The 17,140-nt window shown below is 32.5% G+C and overlaps 1 protein-coding gene across 20 annotated transcripts in view; it reads right to left on the bottom strand.

Moving 5' to 3' along the window:
* RIC-3 (RIC3 acetylcholine receptor chaperone) overlaps positions 1-17,140 on the bottom strand; it is a 51,738-nt gene that overhangs the window by 20,906 nt on the left and 13,692 nt on the right. For 7 of the 20 annotated variants that reach the window (XM_088235627.1, XM_088235631.1, XM_088235635.1 and 4 more), the window contains 3 exons: positions 11,606-11,734; positions 10,453-10,594; positions 704-783 (listed from right to left, as the gene is read on the bottom strand). In XM_088235627.1, the coding sequence (XP_088091753.1) occupies positions 704-783; positions 10,453-10,594; positions 11,606-11,734 (351 nt within the window). Of the gene's footprint in view, positions 1-703; positions 784-7,315; positions 7,414-9,129; positions 9,151-10,452; positions 10,595-11,605; positions 11,735-17,140 lie in introns of all 20 variants that reach the window. The other 13 variants (XM_088235644.1, XM_088235646.1, XM_088235640.1 and 10 more) reach the window with 3 other exon arrangements.

Here is a 17,140-nt window from a genome sequence, read left to right as displayed (position 1 = left end):
GCGTAAGACTGATCACCTTACCTTCTTGTAACCATGCAGTGCCCTATGCACCGTTGGATGCGGATAAGGGTTTGATGATGAAGATGATTTAGTTCACCCGTAGTCATGAAAAATATCATAATTTGAGAGTCAGTACATTTCTAAGTAGAACTGTCATGTAGCTTCTTTTGAAAAATTGTACTGTGGAACTCGCCCTGAAACCAATGCCCACTGTCATCTGACCTACTGCCATCAAGGACAGTGCAGAAGCTAAATCATACATTTCCTGTATGTAAGCAATAAATAATCAAAACATCCAAATTATGGATGTCAAATTGCTGACACACATGGATATCGAATTGCTGACAGTTAGGGAAATAAAATATGACCTCAAGTCCCCACTAGGAAGTAAAGATAACACTATAAACCATGACGATATAAGCAGTAGCACACTTGGGCACCACCAGTTACTTAAATCAATCGGTTACTCAGTCACTCATTAGTTAGTCCATTACCATCGAAGTACAACATTGTTTTTCTTCTGTCCCTCCAACTGGAGTAGGAGGTCCGTGCATCAACTAGCATAAAATCCTACATTACTATTGGTTGAAACTGTTTGTTGAAACTTATATTTTGAACACAGTCTGTAAGGAGTTCTAAAAATATCCATGAATTCAACAAAGGCAATCAGGCGGGGGTAATGTCGACAGAGAGGCGTGTCTACCTGAGGGTGTGAGGGAGGGGGGCGAGGATCTTCCATCTGCTGTCGTACTTCGGCTACCAAACCTGAGATGGCATTAACAACTGCCAACCAAAGAGAAAACCCACCACATTTATAATCAACCAATCTACAAATGCAGCCAACCAAGCTGTGTATTGTATACAGCAAAACAAAGCCCCAGATGTACAAATTATATATTGTCGCAGTTAAAGCAAAAGTCACTAACCCTAAAAACACAGTTTCAAGTTGAATATGTAATTTTAAGTGTAAAATTATGTTCTTTAAGAGGCAAGTCACCGAGGTTAGCAAAAAAATGCGTAAATCGGAATTGTTGAACTGTTTTTCGCTGTGTGACTTTCAATAAAATCTCAACAACCATAAATCTTTAAAGGCAGATATAATATATTGACAGTTGAGGCAGATTTTTATAATTTTTTAAGTATGACAATTTTCTTCCTTAAAACATTTTTATTCTTAGGGGTGAGGGTCAGTGCTATGCAAGCTCCTGACGTCACTGCGACCGGTGAAGATCTAATGCGACGGGTCACCGTGAATAGTTCGCACCCTCCAAGCCCAGGGCCTCGATTACAATGGGAAGTTAACGGAGTTATCTTCGACTGTCTATAAAGTAAAATCAAAATTGTGTATATTTGTACGAAAATGTTTGATATCTTCATCGGTAACATGTAATTGAACATGTTTAGGAAAAATACATTTTGGCACATTCTCTTTTTCACACAGAAAACTTCATTTTACTTTGTAGATAAAATTTAAGATAATTGTTTACTTCCCATTGTAATCGGGTTCCGGGTTTATAAAGAGTCTGGCTACCGCATGGAAGGCGAGAACTAACATTTTGATAGATCTCCCTGCCCAAGCCCAGTTTTGTAAAGTATTGGGCTATTAGGCAGGGAGCGAGCTCTTTGACATCCTCGGGTTTAACGGGGATGATTTATGATGCAAAGCATCACACTCACATAGAATGTGTATAGGTATTTCCTCATCTGCACTGCAGAACCTACATCTAGAAGTGTTTGTGTTTAGGTATTTATATAATAATTGAAAGATATTTAAACCAAAATATTAGTATTTGAAATATCTTCTATCTTTCATTAACTCTTTTGGCTTCCATTGTCCAGGTTTTAAAATAACAAAAGTCACTAAACCGAATTTAAGCCACCTTGCCTTATCAAAAACCTTCGCCTTTTGACTGATGCTTAATTGACTTTTGACGATTACTAAATACTGTACATAATCCATTATCATTATCACTGTCTACATCTGGGGCTTTTGTTTAGTAAAATAATAAAACAAAATATTTTAAATATAAATAAACGTGTGCAATTCTGATTCTGAAATGACGAAGTTATAGAAATGAGAGATGTTTGAATCTCAGTATCAAAAAAATAAATATTTCACACTTATAGCATTGAATAAAACACCGTTTCAATTCTGTATTGATTCAAGAAGTCAGTTTTAACAATCGACTCGGAATTGCAAACATTAATATTAAAACAAAATATTATAGAATATATCTCGGTAAAACAAACGAGGAGTATTTATCAATATTCGTGGGTTTCAGTTTTCTTGACATATTGATTCTAATACAAAGTAAAATAAAAAATAATGAAAGAATAAATATCAGGGTGACTTAATAATAGTTGACAACATTATGTTATGCTGGCAATTGGAACCATAAACAATAAAGTGGATTGATTTATAAAAACTGATTTTTGTTGTTTGAAAAATTTCTAAAATGTCGGTTAAAGTTATGGTTTCCTAAGAGAGCAGTGCCGTCATGTAGCGGCGGATGATGTCATCAAAACGTTGTCTGTAAAAAGTAGATAGCGCAGAAAGAACTTTGATTTTGACCAGAGATTCAAACAGTGGTGCCGTCATGAGCAGTACAAACAGTTGTGAAATGTTTTTTTTCATATAGCACTATACATTTTTGTGTCTGGAAATGAGTGCAAACGTAGTTTGGACTATCGAAAATGACGAAAATTTGATGAGTTCTGTAAGGAAATAATGAAAATGTTGAAATTTGCATTAAACTTTGAAATACACACTGCATAGCATGATTTTTTTAAAATTACAGTTTTTGACTTCTGATGACCCCCCATCTTCCAAATATACCTTCTCATTATGCCAAGTATGTCTATATTGTCCACTTTTGGCTGCATTACGTCTCAGTTTTATAGAAATAAGTTATTTTATAGATTTATTTTATTTATATTTTATTATTATAGATTTTATAGATTAGTTGATAAAGAAATAAAAAAGGTGATCACGGGCGCTAGATAACGGCACTGCTTTCTTAGGAAACCATAGCTTAGGGAAACAGATTTCATAATCTGCATACCGACTGACCAATACGTTAAGAGATCAGCGGGAAAATAATCCATTTTCACATATATTTGTTTTATAAATTTTGGCTGTTTGAGTTGAAACATATTTTTACATACAATAGAGAAAAACCATCGCAGCATAGTCATCAATTATTATTACGATAGACAAGAAATTTCGCAGAGGAAAAGTTCTTAACTGATATTCATTCTGAAACATTTTAAAATATTGTTAAGGCTAAAAATATTAAGAGTAAAACCTAGAGAATAAAAACAAACACAAGACCGAAAAATGCTCTACTAAAACATACTATTCAAGACATGCTTTCTGGTTTTATAGTAGTTAAACCCTTGATTATATTGATCAAGTAATAGGATTGTCACTAAGTCACAAACAAAACTTAAATAAAAAATTCTATACTCTAGTTAAAGTTAGTACGACATTTTAGAGGTCTCGTGTGTTGTTTGTCTTCTTCATCGTAGAGTTGGTTTCTTTGAGATGTGTAGTTCGAATGATACGACAATATAAATCAAGGAAGATTTTCAACTATTAGTGATGTTACGTATTGTTTGAGAATTTGGCTGCCTTATAAAGTTACAAAAAAATATAACACTGGATTTTTTGGGCAACAATTCAGATTGAATGAGAATAACCTAGCAAGGTATTGTGTTATAATATAAATATTTAACAATTGGAACAAACCTATCACGTAAACAAATACGTAAAATGCAAATATTTAAGAATTTAAATATGCAATACAGAGCTCATGTGCAACTTATGTCATAGAAGACTGTTTTTTCTTGTTAATGATTTAAAATAATACAGATGAAAAAAAAGCACTGTTAAAAATTTATGGATACGAGAGGGGCATTTAGTAGAAATTAATAAAATTCTCCTTAAAATCTTGTATCAACTTTTTTCACAGCTATTTATTTGACAAATTATAGTCTGCATTACTTTATGGTCTGTTAAACCCATTACGTAATGCAGACTGCAAATATAAGTTAGAAGTTAATTAATAGAAAACAGATAGCTGCTAGACTGTCGATATGTTCAGAAAAATAGATCCATATTATCCGCAGAAGCCATGTTTAGCAAGCAAATTGCCCTATTAATGAGTGAATCCTGACTTGCATCTGTACGGCTTCTGGGTGTGTAAAACAGTGCATGAGATCTCGCTCTAGTATAATTATTGGGAACATACAAACTGATCTCTTTCAGTATATTTGGATTATATTTCAGCAAGCAATCAGCAGAGGACGTCCTGGACGACAAGAACCTGATGCCTTGTAAAGCGGTCAAGCGTGGTTAAGGGTCTCGGGAGATATTCGAAGTATATGACCCAGCCAACCGTATCGCCTCCGCTTGATGACAGCTGTCACCGGAGTTTGCTGCATCCGTTTTCTTATTACATCATTCCTTACAGAGTCAAACCACCGCTCACCCGAAATTTTTCTGAGGCACCTATTCTCAAAATTCAGAATTTTGCTGTTTTGGGCCCTAGTGAGGCGAATCTATTTGTTTAATGATATTTGAATCTTAGTCATAACATTAAGATTTCTGTTATTTATTGACAATTAATGATACAACTTCATTGTAATAAGGTAATAAATGTAACGAGCAATACGAGTCTAAAGATACCTAAACATAGTTATAATAGTTTGCTACTGTTATAGTAGTCTTGACATGTTTATCATTCCCGACTATACCGGCCACTACACATAACAAAGAAGCCAAGTCTGTGATGTTAATTTGTCGGGTAAACGAGATAATACATTGTGTAACAAGTCTCATCATGCCACAACTGTGTGCAAGCCGCTCTACTCTCTAGCAAGGGGCGCCATCTCTGTGGAGAAGGAATGGGTACTAATATACAGTCTGGGGACCTGCCCGAGAAAATACACCAGTGGCTACGAGGGGCATGGCATAACCGCCTCACTGCTTGCCCGCCATTCATATTTAAAAAATATAAGATATAGTAAAACACGACACATACACAAATATCTGTATTGGAAAGAGAAGTTCATATTTCTGCGTACCTCGTTGTCATTATTAAAGATGTGAGAAATGTATTTATAGGTAACGCAACCCAAGTTGAGGCAAACACAGTAGTATGGCTTGTGTGGACTTGGACTCAGTATTGATGTAGACATTTTTAACTACACGTTATTATTTGGGATAGTTGCTGAATGTACATCTTGAGTGGTTTGTGCTATATATGTACCGCATGTAATGTATGTTTGTGTATGTTTTATATGTGCGTTTATGTGTGTGTGCGTGGATGGCTCGGGGTGTGCATTCGGTATTTTTATTTATTACCAATGTTTACCTCCATTGAAAACGCAAATGTTAACAATTATTCTTTTCTCACTCGAGTTTCTTATTTATTTATTTTTTTTGTCACATTTAATGTTTAAATCTTTTGCATAATTTATGAAAACATAAGTGGTCTTTTTATGTTAGAAAATCGTTCTTTTTAATTATTTTTATGTGTGACTGTATGTTTTCTGAATAAAATACAGAGTGTTAGTTTTCGGTCTATATTAAATTTTATTTAATTAGTACCCACCGTGTATGAATATTTTTTTATTAAAAAAAAATAATCGGCACATTATTTTTAAATATGCGTTTTACGTCCACCTCTTGGTATAGTGGTTAGTGCATTAGGCTACCGTGCATGAGGTTATCATGAAGTATTCATTCAAAGTTGATTTCTAGTTATAATTAGTTAGGTTAGGTTAGCTAAAAAAAAACACTGAACTTCCTCATTTGGCATCAGAATTCACCCAGATTTACCCATATTCACTGGGATTGTAATATTATAACCGTTCGCTATTAATTTATTCATTTGGAAAATGAATATGTTATCGTTAGCCTCAAAGTAAATGACACAAAAAACATAAAAAAATCACCGTATAAGTGCATTAAGCGTGTACTAATATTATGGCCGAATGTTCATGTCCAATGAACGCACACACACTATTGCATCTTTCGGAAGCCTACATAGATACACCGATATGCACATGTTTGTACGTGTTTGTTCTCCTAACTTTAGTTGCGTTATCTATACTTAAAATTATAAATAATTATCTAAGTATTTCATAAATCAAATAGTATTTACAATAGTAATAAAACAAAACTATATATCTGTAGATAATGAAGGCAGGCAAGGTACCCACATATTTAAATGCAACGACTTCGCGGTTGTAATGCGTCCATTTAATTATATGCCATTGAGGAGCATTTTGAAATGAGGCAAAAAGTTCTTATGCAATCACGGCTGAATGCCTAGCAAAAGGTTGTTTTAGCCACCAAAGTGTAGTTTCTTTTAAACAGGCCCCGGAAGGTCCAGCCCCCTGAGTGACACCAACCCTTTGTACATCCACCCTGGTCATCATATAAACGTTACTATTTAATATTTAGTGTTTGTTTTTCAATGGAATTTGAAAAAAAGTCATATTGTATATCTGTGGCATATTTACTCAATAATACTTCACGTCAGAATCTAATTGTATTACATGCATGATATTTTTGTTTTAACTCTATTCATATAATTTATTTTTAGGGTTTTAGTTTTTAAAAACGATTGTAACTTTGTTTAACTATAAATTTAAAAAAATATTGAAATATAAAATTAACATTTAGTCATTTTAAACACTCGTATTTCAAAATGATCTAATGAAAGAAATTGATTAACCCTTCAAGTACGAGCTTGACTTTATGGCCACAATGGACACTGTCACGAAACACTATCTATCCTATATATCCTACTTCTGTTTTTAGTAAATATGGTTGCGTTTACCATATTTCAGCCCCAAAAAAGATTTTCTTTAGTATGTGGTATGCCACAATGGAATAAACAGTGTGTGGAATTAATGGCGAATTTTTAAATAAAAAACTGTTCATAAAAGACAAAGATCCCCATCCTTGATCAAACATTGTACATACATTTTCAAATTGCTGCAAACAGCCATGGCGCAAAATAAATGATATATTTAATCCTTCTAAAATTATTAATACATCTAAATAAGTTTTTTATACCGAACGCGCTAAGGACACGTAACCACAAATTCAATCCCAAGAATGAACACAGAGCTTCTGTACGTAGTACACACAGTTCTATGTTAAACTAAGACACGGACTCTTTCAAAAAGAACATGGCACATATTGTCTGAAGGTAACCGAATGAACAATAAATGTTTAGTTATTTTGGTGCAAGAAAACTAAATACGATGACCAGGAGTGGAGTAATGAGGGTTTTTGGCTAACCTGCCCAGCCAGTGGGCGATGAAGCTGCTGGACTATCCTCTCCATAGCCCTCTCCGTCTCCGCGAGCCGAGCTCTCAGTTGGTCCAACTCTTCGTCCCCTAACACCACACATATATAAATAAATAAACTGGCGACCCCTGTGGTGTATTGGCTAAGAAGCTTGTCTCACGCACAAAAGGTTCACAGCTCAATCAACGGTGAGATCTTAATAATTTGATGTGTTTTTTCGCAAGCTTACAGCCTGCTGTGGTACAAAAATTAACAAAAATACAAAATACATGTATTTTTTTTTCTTATAAAACATTTTAAATATAATGTATCCGATAAAAATATTAATATCATTAGGATCAGAAAGAAATTGGTGACATTGGTGAAATATACAAATATGCTAAAATCTCGTAAGCGGATACTTTCATTCAATTTCCTGCTAGCGAATATAAATATTATGTAAATGTTTTTAAAAAAAGGTAGCCATGATGCTTTTACACTTTTCAAGATGGTGGATCCTCAAAAGAGTCTACTTAATTTCTGACTTAAGAATTAATTCACTTTTAGATTTAAAACTTGCAGCCACATACTGTGCATGTAACAGATAATCGTACCATGCATGTCCATTGTTATCCTTCTGCTTAGGTACATGATTATATAACGGGCAATGAATAATATAGTTGCCAATATTCTGGTAAAAGGTGCAAGGATTATTTCTCTGCCAAATTGTTTAATATGCTTTCCCAAAAAAATAGTTGACAGAACAAAACAACTTTTTTCATAATTATAGTACAATTAAAAATATTAAAAAGTTGTAAAAGAGTTTTTTTAATGAAGGTGATATTCATCTGATTAAATTATTTCACCTACTAGACAAATCCTCAAAAAAAGTATGAATTTTTATACTTTTTTTGTATGACTATTACAATATCTTCATGAAGTCCTCATCTACATACATTTAGACATATTCAAAATATTAAGTAAAAAAGTTATTATGAAAAATATTGGGAATATTCCAAATAGCATCAGGCTGCGAACTACTGTAGAAATGACTTACTTTGGATGTGAAAATTGACAAGTCAAACATAGCACCAAAAGTGGGCAAACACGAGGCTAATAATTAACACGCATCAAAGTGCTATTTGCCTAACTGTTACCATAAGAATATTTTGTATTTTGCTGTTCTGTTGCAAGATGAGATGTTCGTGTACTGTAAAAATTAAATTGCAAACCGTATGCACTTGTTACAAAGCTTATAATTATGGTTGTCAAATTTGATAACATGTTCAAAAATTTCATAACTATTCATTAAAACAAACTCCATCTTAGAACGGGCTGAGCCGTGTTTGATGGAGACTAACCTAACCAGAGGACACTCTATATTCATGTTAAAATATTCTAGTGTCATATAGATTCCACTGGAAATTAATTAATTTATTTATATCCACTTTGTCCGGCTTGTAGCTAAAAGCTAAAAGCAATATCTTTTGGCCAACCAAAAAACAGACTGGTCAAGATAAAAATTGGTCAAAATTCATACTTCGATTTTTTTTAATGTGTAAGTACACATTCATTTATAAATTACAGCTGTTTTTTAGTGGGGAGATAGAGCTTGCACATATAAATATATTAATGAAAATACTAATATTTTCAAAATCAGATAGTTATTTAAAAAAAACCTAAGTAAAAATAAATAAATTATGTATTACAAATATTTTTAAATAATTTATTCCGTAAAATCAGATTTTTCGAGATAAAACTATTTGTGAGATATGCATCTCCAATAATTAAACGAAAAATAAGTACAGAGAACCATCTAAACTTACTTGTGTCTCGCTCTTTAGGTCCTGAGATTGAAAAGCGCAAAAATAAACAAGATTAATTAATTACACTAGCAGTTGATAAATAAAGTATTTTTGAATCGACCCAAAAACTGAATATTAAATAAAATAGTATGTAGATATATAATAATCAAAAGAGTTGAAGCTATTGAGAATATAGAAGTCTAGGCATTTACAGAGCTTATGATTTGTTATGGGTTTAATGATCACTTGACACACTGTGTAACATTCCCATTCTGCCTATAGGTAGTTGACTTACATATTCACGTAAGGCATTTTTTTCTATTCTTTACTTACGAGGTTTGATAAAAAAATACAAAAAATATTTTGATTTTGAATTTAAATGCGTAACTGTAAGAGGAAATTTTGTTTTCTTAGATTGGTACACATGATTAATCTGTCAATTTCAGCTGTTTTGGAAGCCTAGTTGGTTTATGACAGACAAACTAGTAGAAGCATTTTGGTGTGATTGGCGAATTTTCAAGATTATCTCAGAGAAAAAATGATGTGCCCGCGTGGCTTGTTTGTGACTCTTTACAAAAAGAATAGACAGTATTAATGATCTAGCCACCCTATTTACCGTACATAACCCCTTGCGACTTTTCCTTTTCTATTATGAAAGTTTTCCGACATCGAGGGAAAGATTAAAATCGCTGACGAAACTGAAGGCCAACTATCATACCAACTGCTTTCTGGAAATGTTTCAAGGATTGGAAAAAATGCTGATAGTGTTTACTCTAAAGGGTACAATATTAATATTAAGGAATAAATATTTTAAAAATTTTACACAAATTCTGCATATTTTTTTATGAAACTGTGTTTGCTGGTTTTTTTTTTAAAAACATTACCGAGCGTGTTGGTTGAAAAATCCTGGCTTAACACAATAAATTTCTAGCTAATCAGGACTAGAAAGAAAAAATACATATATTTGAAATTGTAAATGTTCAGTGAATAACTTAATTTCTACTTGAAAATGAACAGTTTTATTCCAGATCTTTTGTCGGTTATAAAACATTTAGTACATGACATTATTACACATATTCCAATCTGTAATTGTTTCTTAAATTTCATATTTATGCTTTCTTCGGCGATGTGATTTGGGATTGAACAAAACAAAGTCTCAATAATAAGATTTAACATTCTTTGACATCATTTGTTACTAAATCTCGGTACTGACAAACCCTCATTTTGCACAAGTCTTTTGTTGTGTCGATACCAACAAATTGTCTGTACTGCCTGCCCGATATTTAGTCACAAATTAAAGCCACCATATAGGGTAAGATAAATATGCATATTGAATATACTGACCCAATCGTGTATCTGAAGTCTGGTGATCTCTCTTGGAAGCCCCTTTGAAGACAGACTGATGGAATTTGGATTCTGGCCTGTCAATGTAACTCTGCTGACGAACTGGCGAGGTCACAACGTTATTACTTTTACTGAACACCATCTAAACAGATAGAAAACAGGTTTATTGTTTTGACGATGCGTGCTGTCTTGGTCAAAATGAAATGCTTGTTTATGCCATTACTCCTACACGGGGGCAAATCCTGGAACCTTAACAAAACTCAAAACATCAAACTTCTGGGTTTTGAGAGTAAGCGCTTAAGGACAATATTAGTACAAGGTGGTTTGATTTCATCACCAGCATTGCAGTCTGAGAACCCACGCAGAAGCCTCCTATAACGAGCCTTTTGAGGGTAAGGCGGTGGACCTGATTTGGACACGTACTGCGAACGCCTTAACCTAAGTTGCGTCATATTGCGTTGCGTCACTAGACATATACAAGTCCTGAAAATTGTGGATATGTGGAAATCACAAACATGAATCCTTTGCTTCCTATAGACACAAATTTGTCCAGGTGTAAAATAACTCAGACATAAATCTCTTATATAAGAATGCATTTGATTTAATTAATCACTGTCTGTACATTTTTGAGTAGTTTCGGGTATTTAAAAAATATTTTATAAATTTATTTTTCAAAAATATTTACACAATAATCTTAAAATGAAAGTATTGCTGAATTGTAAGCATACAACTCGTCAGCAGGTTCTTATATATTGCTTCGATTGTTTCATAACCTACATTAATAATCATTTTATTTGAAAAACATTCCAAATTGTGTCATATTTTATTATATTATTAAAAATTAAAACTATCGTTAATATAAAAACTTTATTCCACTAGCCATAATTTGAGCATATGTCTCACTTCTGTATTAAAGTCACTATTCTTAATATTGCTCGTTAACTTATTACATGGGTATACTGTATTACGGTGTCCTTTTGCCATATTTATTACAATATCTAGGAACAGCTAGCCCTTCCATACTAGTAAACCTGGTGTTTTAATCATGTACCAATTGATGTAATTACTTCCAGAACACCTTTTTCTATGTGTCTTATAAATGGTTAAATATTAAAAAAAAATGATAATAATTTATTTATGTGGTATTGCCTACCTTGAAAATGGTGTAGAAGAAGAAGACCACGATGCAAAGGGTGTAGAGGGGCATCAGGAATCCAACGGAAGACTTGGGAGGGGGTACCACACCCCCCGCTCCACCCATTGGGGGGCGCACGGGCATCGGCTGGACAAAACAAAATATAAATATCACTTTTCAATTCTGCCTATTTTGCATAAAATCAAACTCTTATGATAAATTAATGTTCAGGACACCAACCTACAGTAAATAGATATCGCACATCTGATAAAAAAAGACTATGACTCAAAAAAGTAAAATTTCCAGGGGAGCCTGAAAACTAAAATAACATATTGTTTTTAAGTTAAATTTAAAAAATAAAATGCTTTTTTTTTCTTCATAATACGGTTTTGAAATTTAACATACTTAAAAAAAAAAAAAAAAAACAATTTATATCATTTCGTCATTTGAATTTTAACAAAAAGGTTTCTAACTTTTTACTAAGCTCTTTATTGTACCATTTTTAATATAATTTACAAGTTTTAAGCAAATATATTATTTTCATACTTACGCACCCATACAAACGCACCCTCTCCCTCTTTCATTCCCACGCGCACATGTATCCTCTCCCTCATTCATTCACGCATACACACATTCACATACACATGAATACAAACGTCACACAAATAAAATTACTAAACTTCTTTTCTTATATATTATGTGTCATTATATTTACAGTGGATTTTTGTAATTGGCTTTAGTATTGTTAAGATTTTTCTAATTATTTTGTTTATGTAATAGCTGTAAAAATCCCAAATAAAATGAAATAAATAAATAAATAAATAAAACCAAGTTTTCACCCACAGGGGGGCGCAATGGCTCCAGAAATAAACTGTTAATTAAAATTCAACATTTTAAACAATTTTTTTGATAGTCCTCATCTCTTAGAGCGTATTTTAATAAACTGTCCCGTAAAGTCAACACGACAAGTTAATTTTTTTTATAATCCATTGCTCAAAAAAAAAAATGTTCTAAACTCGTTTATTTATCGTAACTGCTTTAAATTGGACTTACTTTGTCCTCATTATGTCAAATAAATGGGTAGAAAAGGGGCTCTGTAAATTACAATCCTAGATTAATGTGAATTCTAGACAGCGGCGTCGGGCAGGATGTTGTGTTGAGGATGGCAGCGGAGGAACAATAGTCAACGGTGGCATCCTAAGACCCAGTTAGCAAGAGGGGTTACTGCCTTGGCGTCAGGTGGCAACCAGCCGTAAAAAAATAAACAAACAACTAATCTCCTAGTTCAAAGTGTAGAGTAGATTGAGGGCTAGTAGTGCTGACCCCAAGTAAATGGGTTATACAGCCAGGAGGCAGAAGAATATTAGAGGTAGAATTTCATGTTAAGTAAACGTATGTTCACTACGTTCTCAGTTAAATGTTACATTATGAAGCAATTATTTTGTTAATTTAAAAAGACATCACAGGAATATTTTTCACACAAAGAGTGAATATAAGAAATGATGAACAATATTTATTACTGTTTAAAATTAATATAATGTTCGGAGAGGACATTTCTCTAGCAGAAAGTTTTGGCTCGTTGCCAAATGACAAAATCTACTGAAAAACTGTGTAAATTTTACATTTATTAGTTCTAAAAATAACACAACGTAAATAACATCGCAATCTGATTTAGCGCCGTGGTATTGCAATGCATAATTGGATTTGGAGAAAAATTCAAAGATTTTTCTTAATTAATAAATTGATGTGCTTTTTATCATCTTTGGCAAAATTTCAACTTTTTTGCACCACAGCAGGACAAGAGGCCCAACAATTACAGTGGTGAATTACATCACAGAACACCCAGGCAGAAATCAATTATATTTAATTATCCTAGTTTTACAGGAAATAAAATAAACATGAACACATTTTTAAATTTCCCAATAGGATATTTTCACAAATCGGGAATAATGATGAAAATATGTTGGATAATTCGAGCGGATTTATATGATTTTAATGACAACATAAACCAGCCAATGACATGTCACAAGCCCTGAAAATGCTTAGACTTTCATGTTATTTTCTCAAAAATATTTTCCCTCTCTTTTGCAATAAATTTCAATTTTTACTCCCTAGGGAGTGAAATCCAGCCTTGTCTACAAACATTTAGATATACTCAAAACATATTTTCTTCTACTGCCCTATACTAGATAGATTCCTTCTTCTTAACCCTTTAAAGGTCTTTGGTAATACGTTTTTACCATTAGCTAAAGAAAAAAAATTCTAAACCATTGAATATAATATATGAACGTAAATAAGTATTTAAAAATTAGTTTCTCAGAGTCTTGCCCTATATAGGGTTAATATACGTATCCTATTAAATTCTCCTACAATTCCTTAAAATACACCCTATTCATCTGTGATGTCGATCTATCAAAAACATGACATTGGCAACTCACCAATTTTGGCAAAATGTAATTTAATTTGCAAACATAAATATTTCGACAAATTTGTTTATCAATTATTACTACGGCATTAAGAATCAGACGATGAATCCTTGATTGAACGCAATAAATAATGTCGCCGATAAAATTGGAGCAGTGTATTTGAACTGCAATTCTTCGTAATACAAGTAACCAGGCCACTGGGAGACAGGCTTAAAATAGACTGCCAGATACATGGCACTGCTACAGACATCAGACAAAACATTTCCATTAAAACGCCGCAAGTACCCCTGACACATACAGGAGATTATAATCTCTCTAACCTATTGGGCAGGGAGCGGAATTGCACGGGTCGATCTGGTGACACGCTTTCATGTGAGAGGTTAGGATATGCTGCCAATTATCACAGTGAAGGTGCCTTTTTGTTGGTTCTTTTACATTTTTGATGGCAAAGTCAAGTTTATGTTTGGGTATTTTGCGGCGGTCTCATTTTACGAGCTTTAGGAACTCAGTTCGTTTTATCGGTTGTGTGCGGAAGTAGGAATGTGTTTGACACATGGGAAGCTATGCAGACGTTGACATCACCCAGTGACATAATAAAGCACACATGGCAATAGTTAACCATGTCATTATTTACAATCAAAATCTCACACTTTTTTACAGTTAAGACATTCATGGTCAATTATGAAATAACAAGTATTTTATAGATCAGTCATTTTGAAATGACGTAATATCGTTGTGTTTATATTCCTGATCCTTCATACTAAATTTCTGGCAGTAAGATTAAGAGATATATATATTTTAAAGTAAAGTGCTAACTTATATTTTACTCTCATACAACTCTGTATTATAATTGCAATACTTGAGACCTGTTAAAAAAAATTATATTTATTATTTTTAATAGCTTATTTCCTTCTTTTTTCTTATCCTTCACACTGGTTTTAATCTACATATCTTCAACTGCTGTTAATATAAGTTGTGTCTGTTTTATTCCAATAAAAATGAGCATCAAAACGAAATTGCAAATATACGTCATTCGAAAGAAAAATTTCTGCCCTACAAGATATTGTGTTTTCTTTTGATGTATTATTTTGTTTGAACAAGCCTTCCAATTGTAATGTCATGTAGATGAAATAAAGCATTTTTGACAGCCTCTGTTCGCATTCAATCGGGGAATGAAGCTGCCAAAGCTGCTGGTGGTATTTACGCAGTGTACGGTGAAGATGCCATGAATTATTTACATAATTAGTTATTTATTTTTTTTGTTGTGTCATCTTATTCTTTTCACTGGGAAAAAAACGTATACAACTTATATTAACATCAACAAATCAGTCAATAATGTATCCTCTTTCATTATTTTACAACAGCGAGTATTTGATATAATTTTATCTTGTTATAAAAAACGTTTGTATATGTAGTAAATAAGTTCTTATTTATACACAACACCTACCTACCATTCGAAAGGTCTCGGGTTCGATTCCCGACATGGTCGATTAAAAATATTTATTTAAAAGGGTGTTTTCACACCAGAATATTTCATAGTCCCTGGGCTGGTACCTGAAGCGTAAGACTGATCATCTTACCTTCGTGTAACAAAAAATATGATTAAGATACACTGCGATTGGTGTGCCAATGCAGTGCCCTATGCACCATTAGGTGCGGGAAAGAAATGATGATGATGATGCGTTTTCTTATGCTATTGTTTGTTGCGTATTTTAGACATTATTTATTTTGCTATTATTAATTATTTGCCATAGTTACTTGAATGAATTTTTTTTATATGATTTATGCATAAATGATACTTTTTAAAGCATGTTTATAATTTACTTCACTAGTCGCACACTACTGTGTATTTATTGAAAAACTTATTTTTTATTAGCATGTCTTTTAAAAAAAAGATCTTACTATATGTTTATGAATTCAAATATACCAAAAGATATTCTTTGTTCGTTTATTTTGTATTTTTTTCTCTATGTACCCAATTTTTAAAATCTCTCCAGTTCAAATTCACGATTCTCAACTAAGAAATAATGGCTAAAGCCGTGAGTAGTGAAAAGACTGCTACAACCTATTTAAAACTGAAGTAATTACACGGTAATAGTATATATTATGTGCCTATAAAAAACAGTCTGCAAGGCAAGTGTCACAACACAATTTTTCACATCTTTACTTCAAACCATCAACTATGGTACAATCGGTATTAAAATATTCCAAAAAATAATAACATTATGATATGTGTCTATATGAGTGGATTCTACGAGAAAAAAGTGGAAGCGAATGTGTTAATATTTCAAATTAAAATAGGTATGTGTTAAGAATGTAAAAAGAAATAAAAGTTGTTGAGAAGATGTAAAATAATTTACCAAGAAAAAGAACAGATTCTCATTAGTATTGTGTGTTAAAAAGTTAGATAAATATTTAAAATGTGAAGTCTTCATTACTGCTCCATTCAAGAAAACTACAGAGTAAATATTTATTCCTTCCACCGGATGTATGATGTTAATTAGTTTGCAAGAATGAATGAAAATATTGAGCTTAAAACCGACAATACTAAATTAATCCATATGTTAAATAATAGTACAGACTCGATCGACTGCATTTCTAATTTCATTTTTTCAGTTATATTTCTGAAATCACTCGAACTTAAAATATTGCCATTATAACTGTTTTTTAAATGAATTATTATTAATTCATGGTGTTGCAGCTAGCATTTTGCTCTATTATGTATGAATAAAATAGATAAAGGCAAAGAAGAAGGATAAAAGTTTATGAGATCTATCTGCAATGATTTTTTTTTTTGCATTTACAACTATATACATTTATAACTCTCCTCAAACAAACATATGATGTTACAACTCTATGAAAGATCTTCTGTTCTGTAAAAAGTTGGGAAATAAACAAATATACAAACACATTAGCCAAATAAACATAATATAAACCCTGGTATGATCTACACACAAAAAATTTAAGATTGTGTCTATAAAATTCTGTGTAGATCAAAAGATTTTCTTGATTGTGTAAATCGGAATAAATCAATATGTTTCAGACCATGAATAAAAAAAAACAGTCATTTTTTAATGATTGAGATTAAGAAGTAAAGTAAAGTATTACGGAAAACAAAACACAAATA

The sequence above is a fragment of the Micrasema longulum genome, unplaced genomic scaffold (assembly GCF_059751315.1).
Source record: "Micrasema longulum isolate JH-2025_06_02 unplaced genomic scaffold, ASM5975131v1 h1tg001412l, whole genome shotgun sequence".
NCBI lineage: Eukaryota > Metazoa > Arthropoda > Insecta > Trichoptera > Brachycentridae > Micrasema > Micrasema longulum.
Note: the sequence above shows the minus strand (reverse complement) of the source record. Positions and strands in the feature narration are given on the sequence as shown.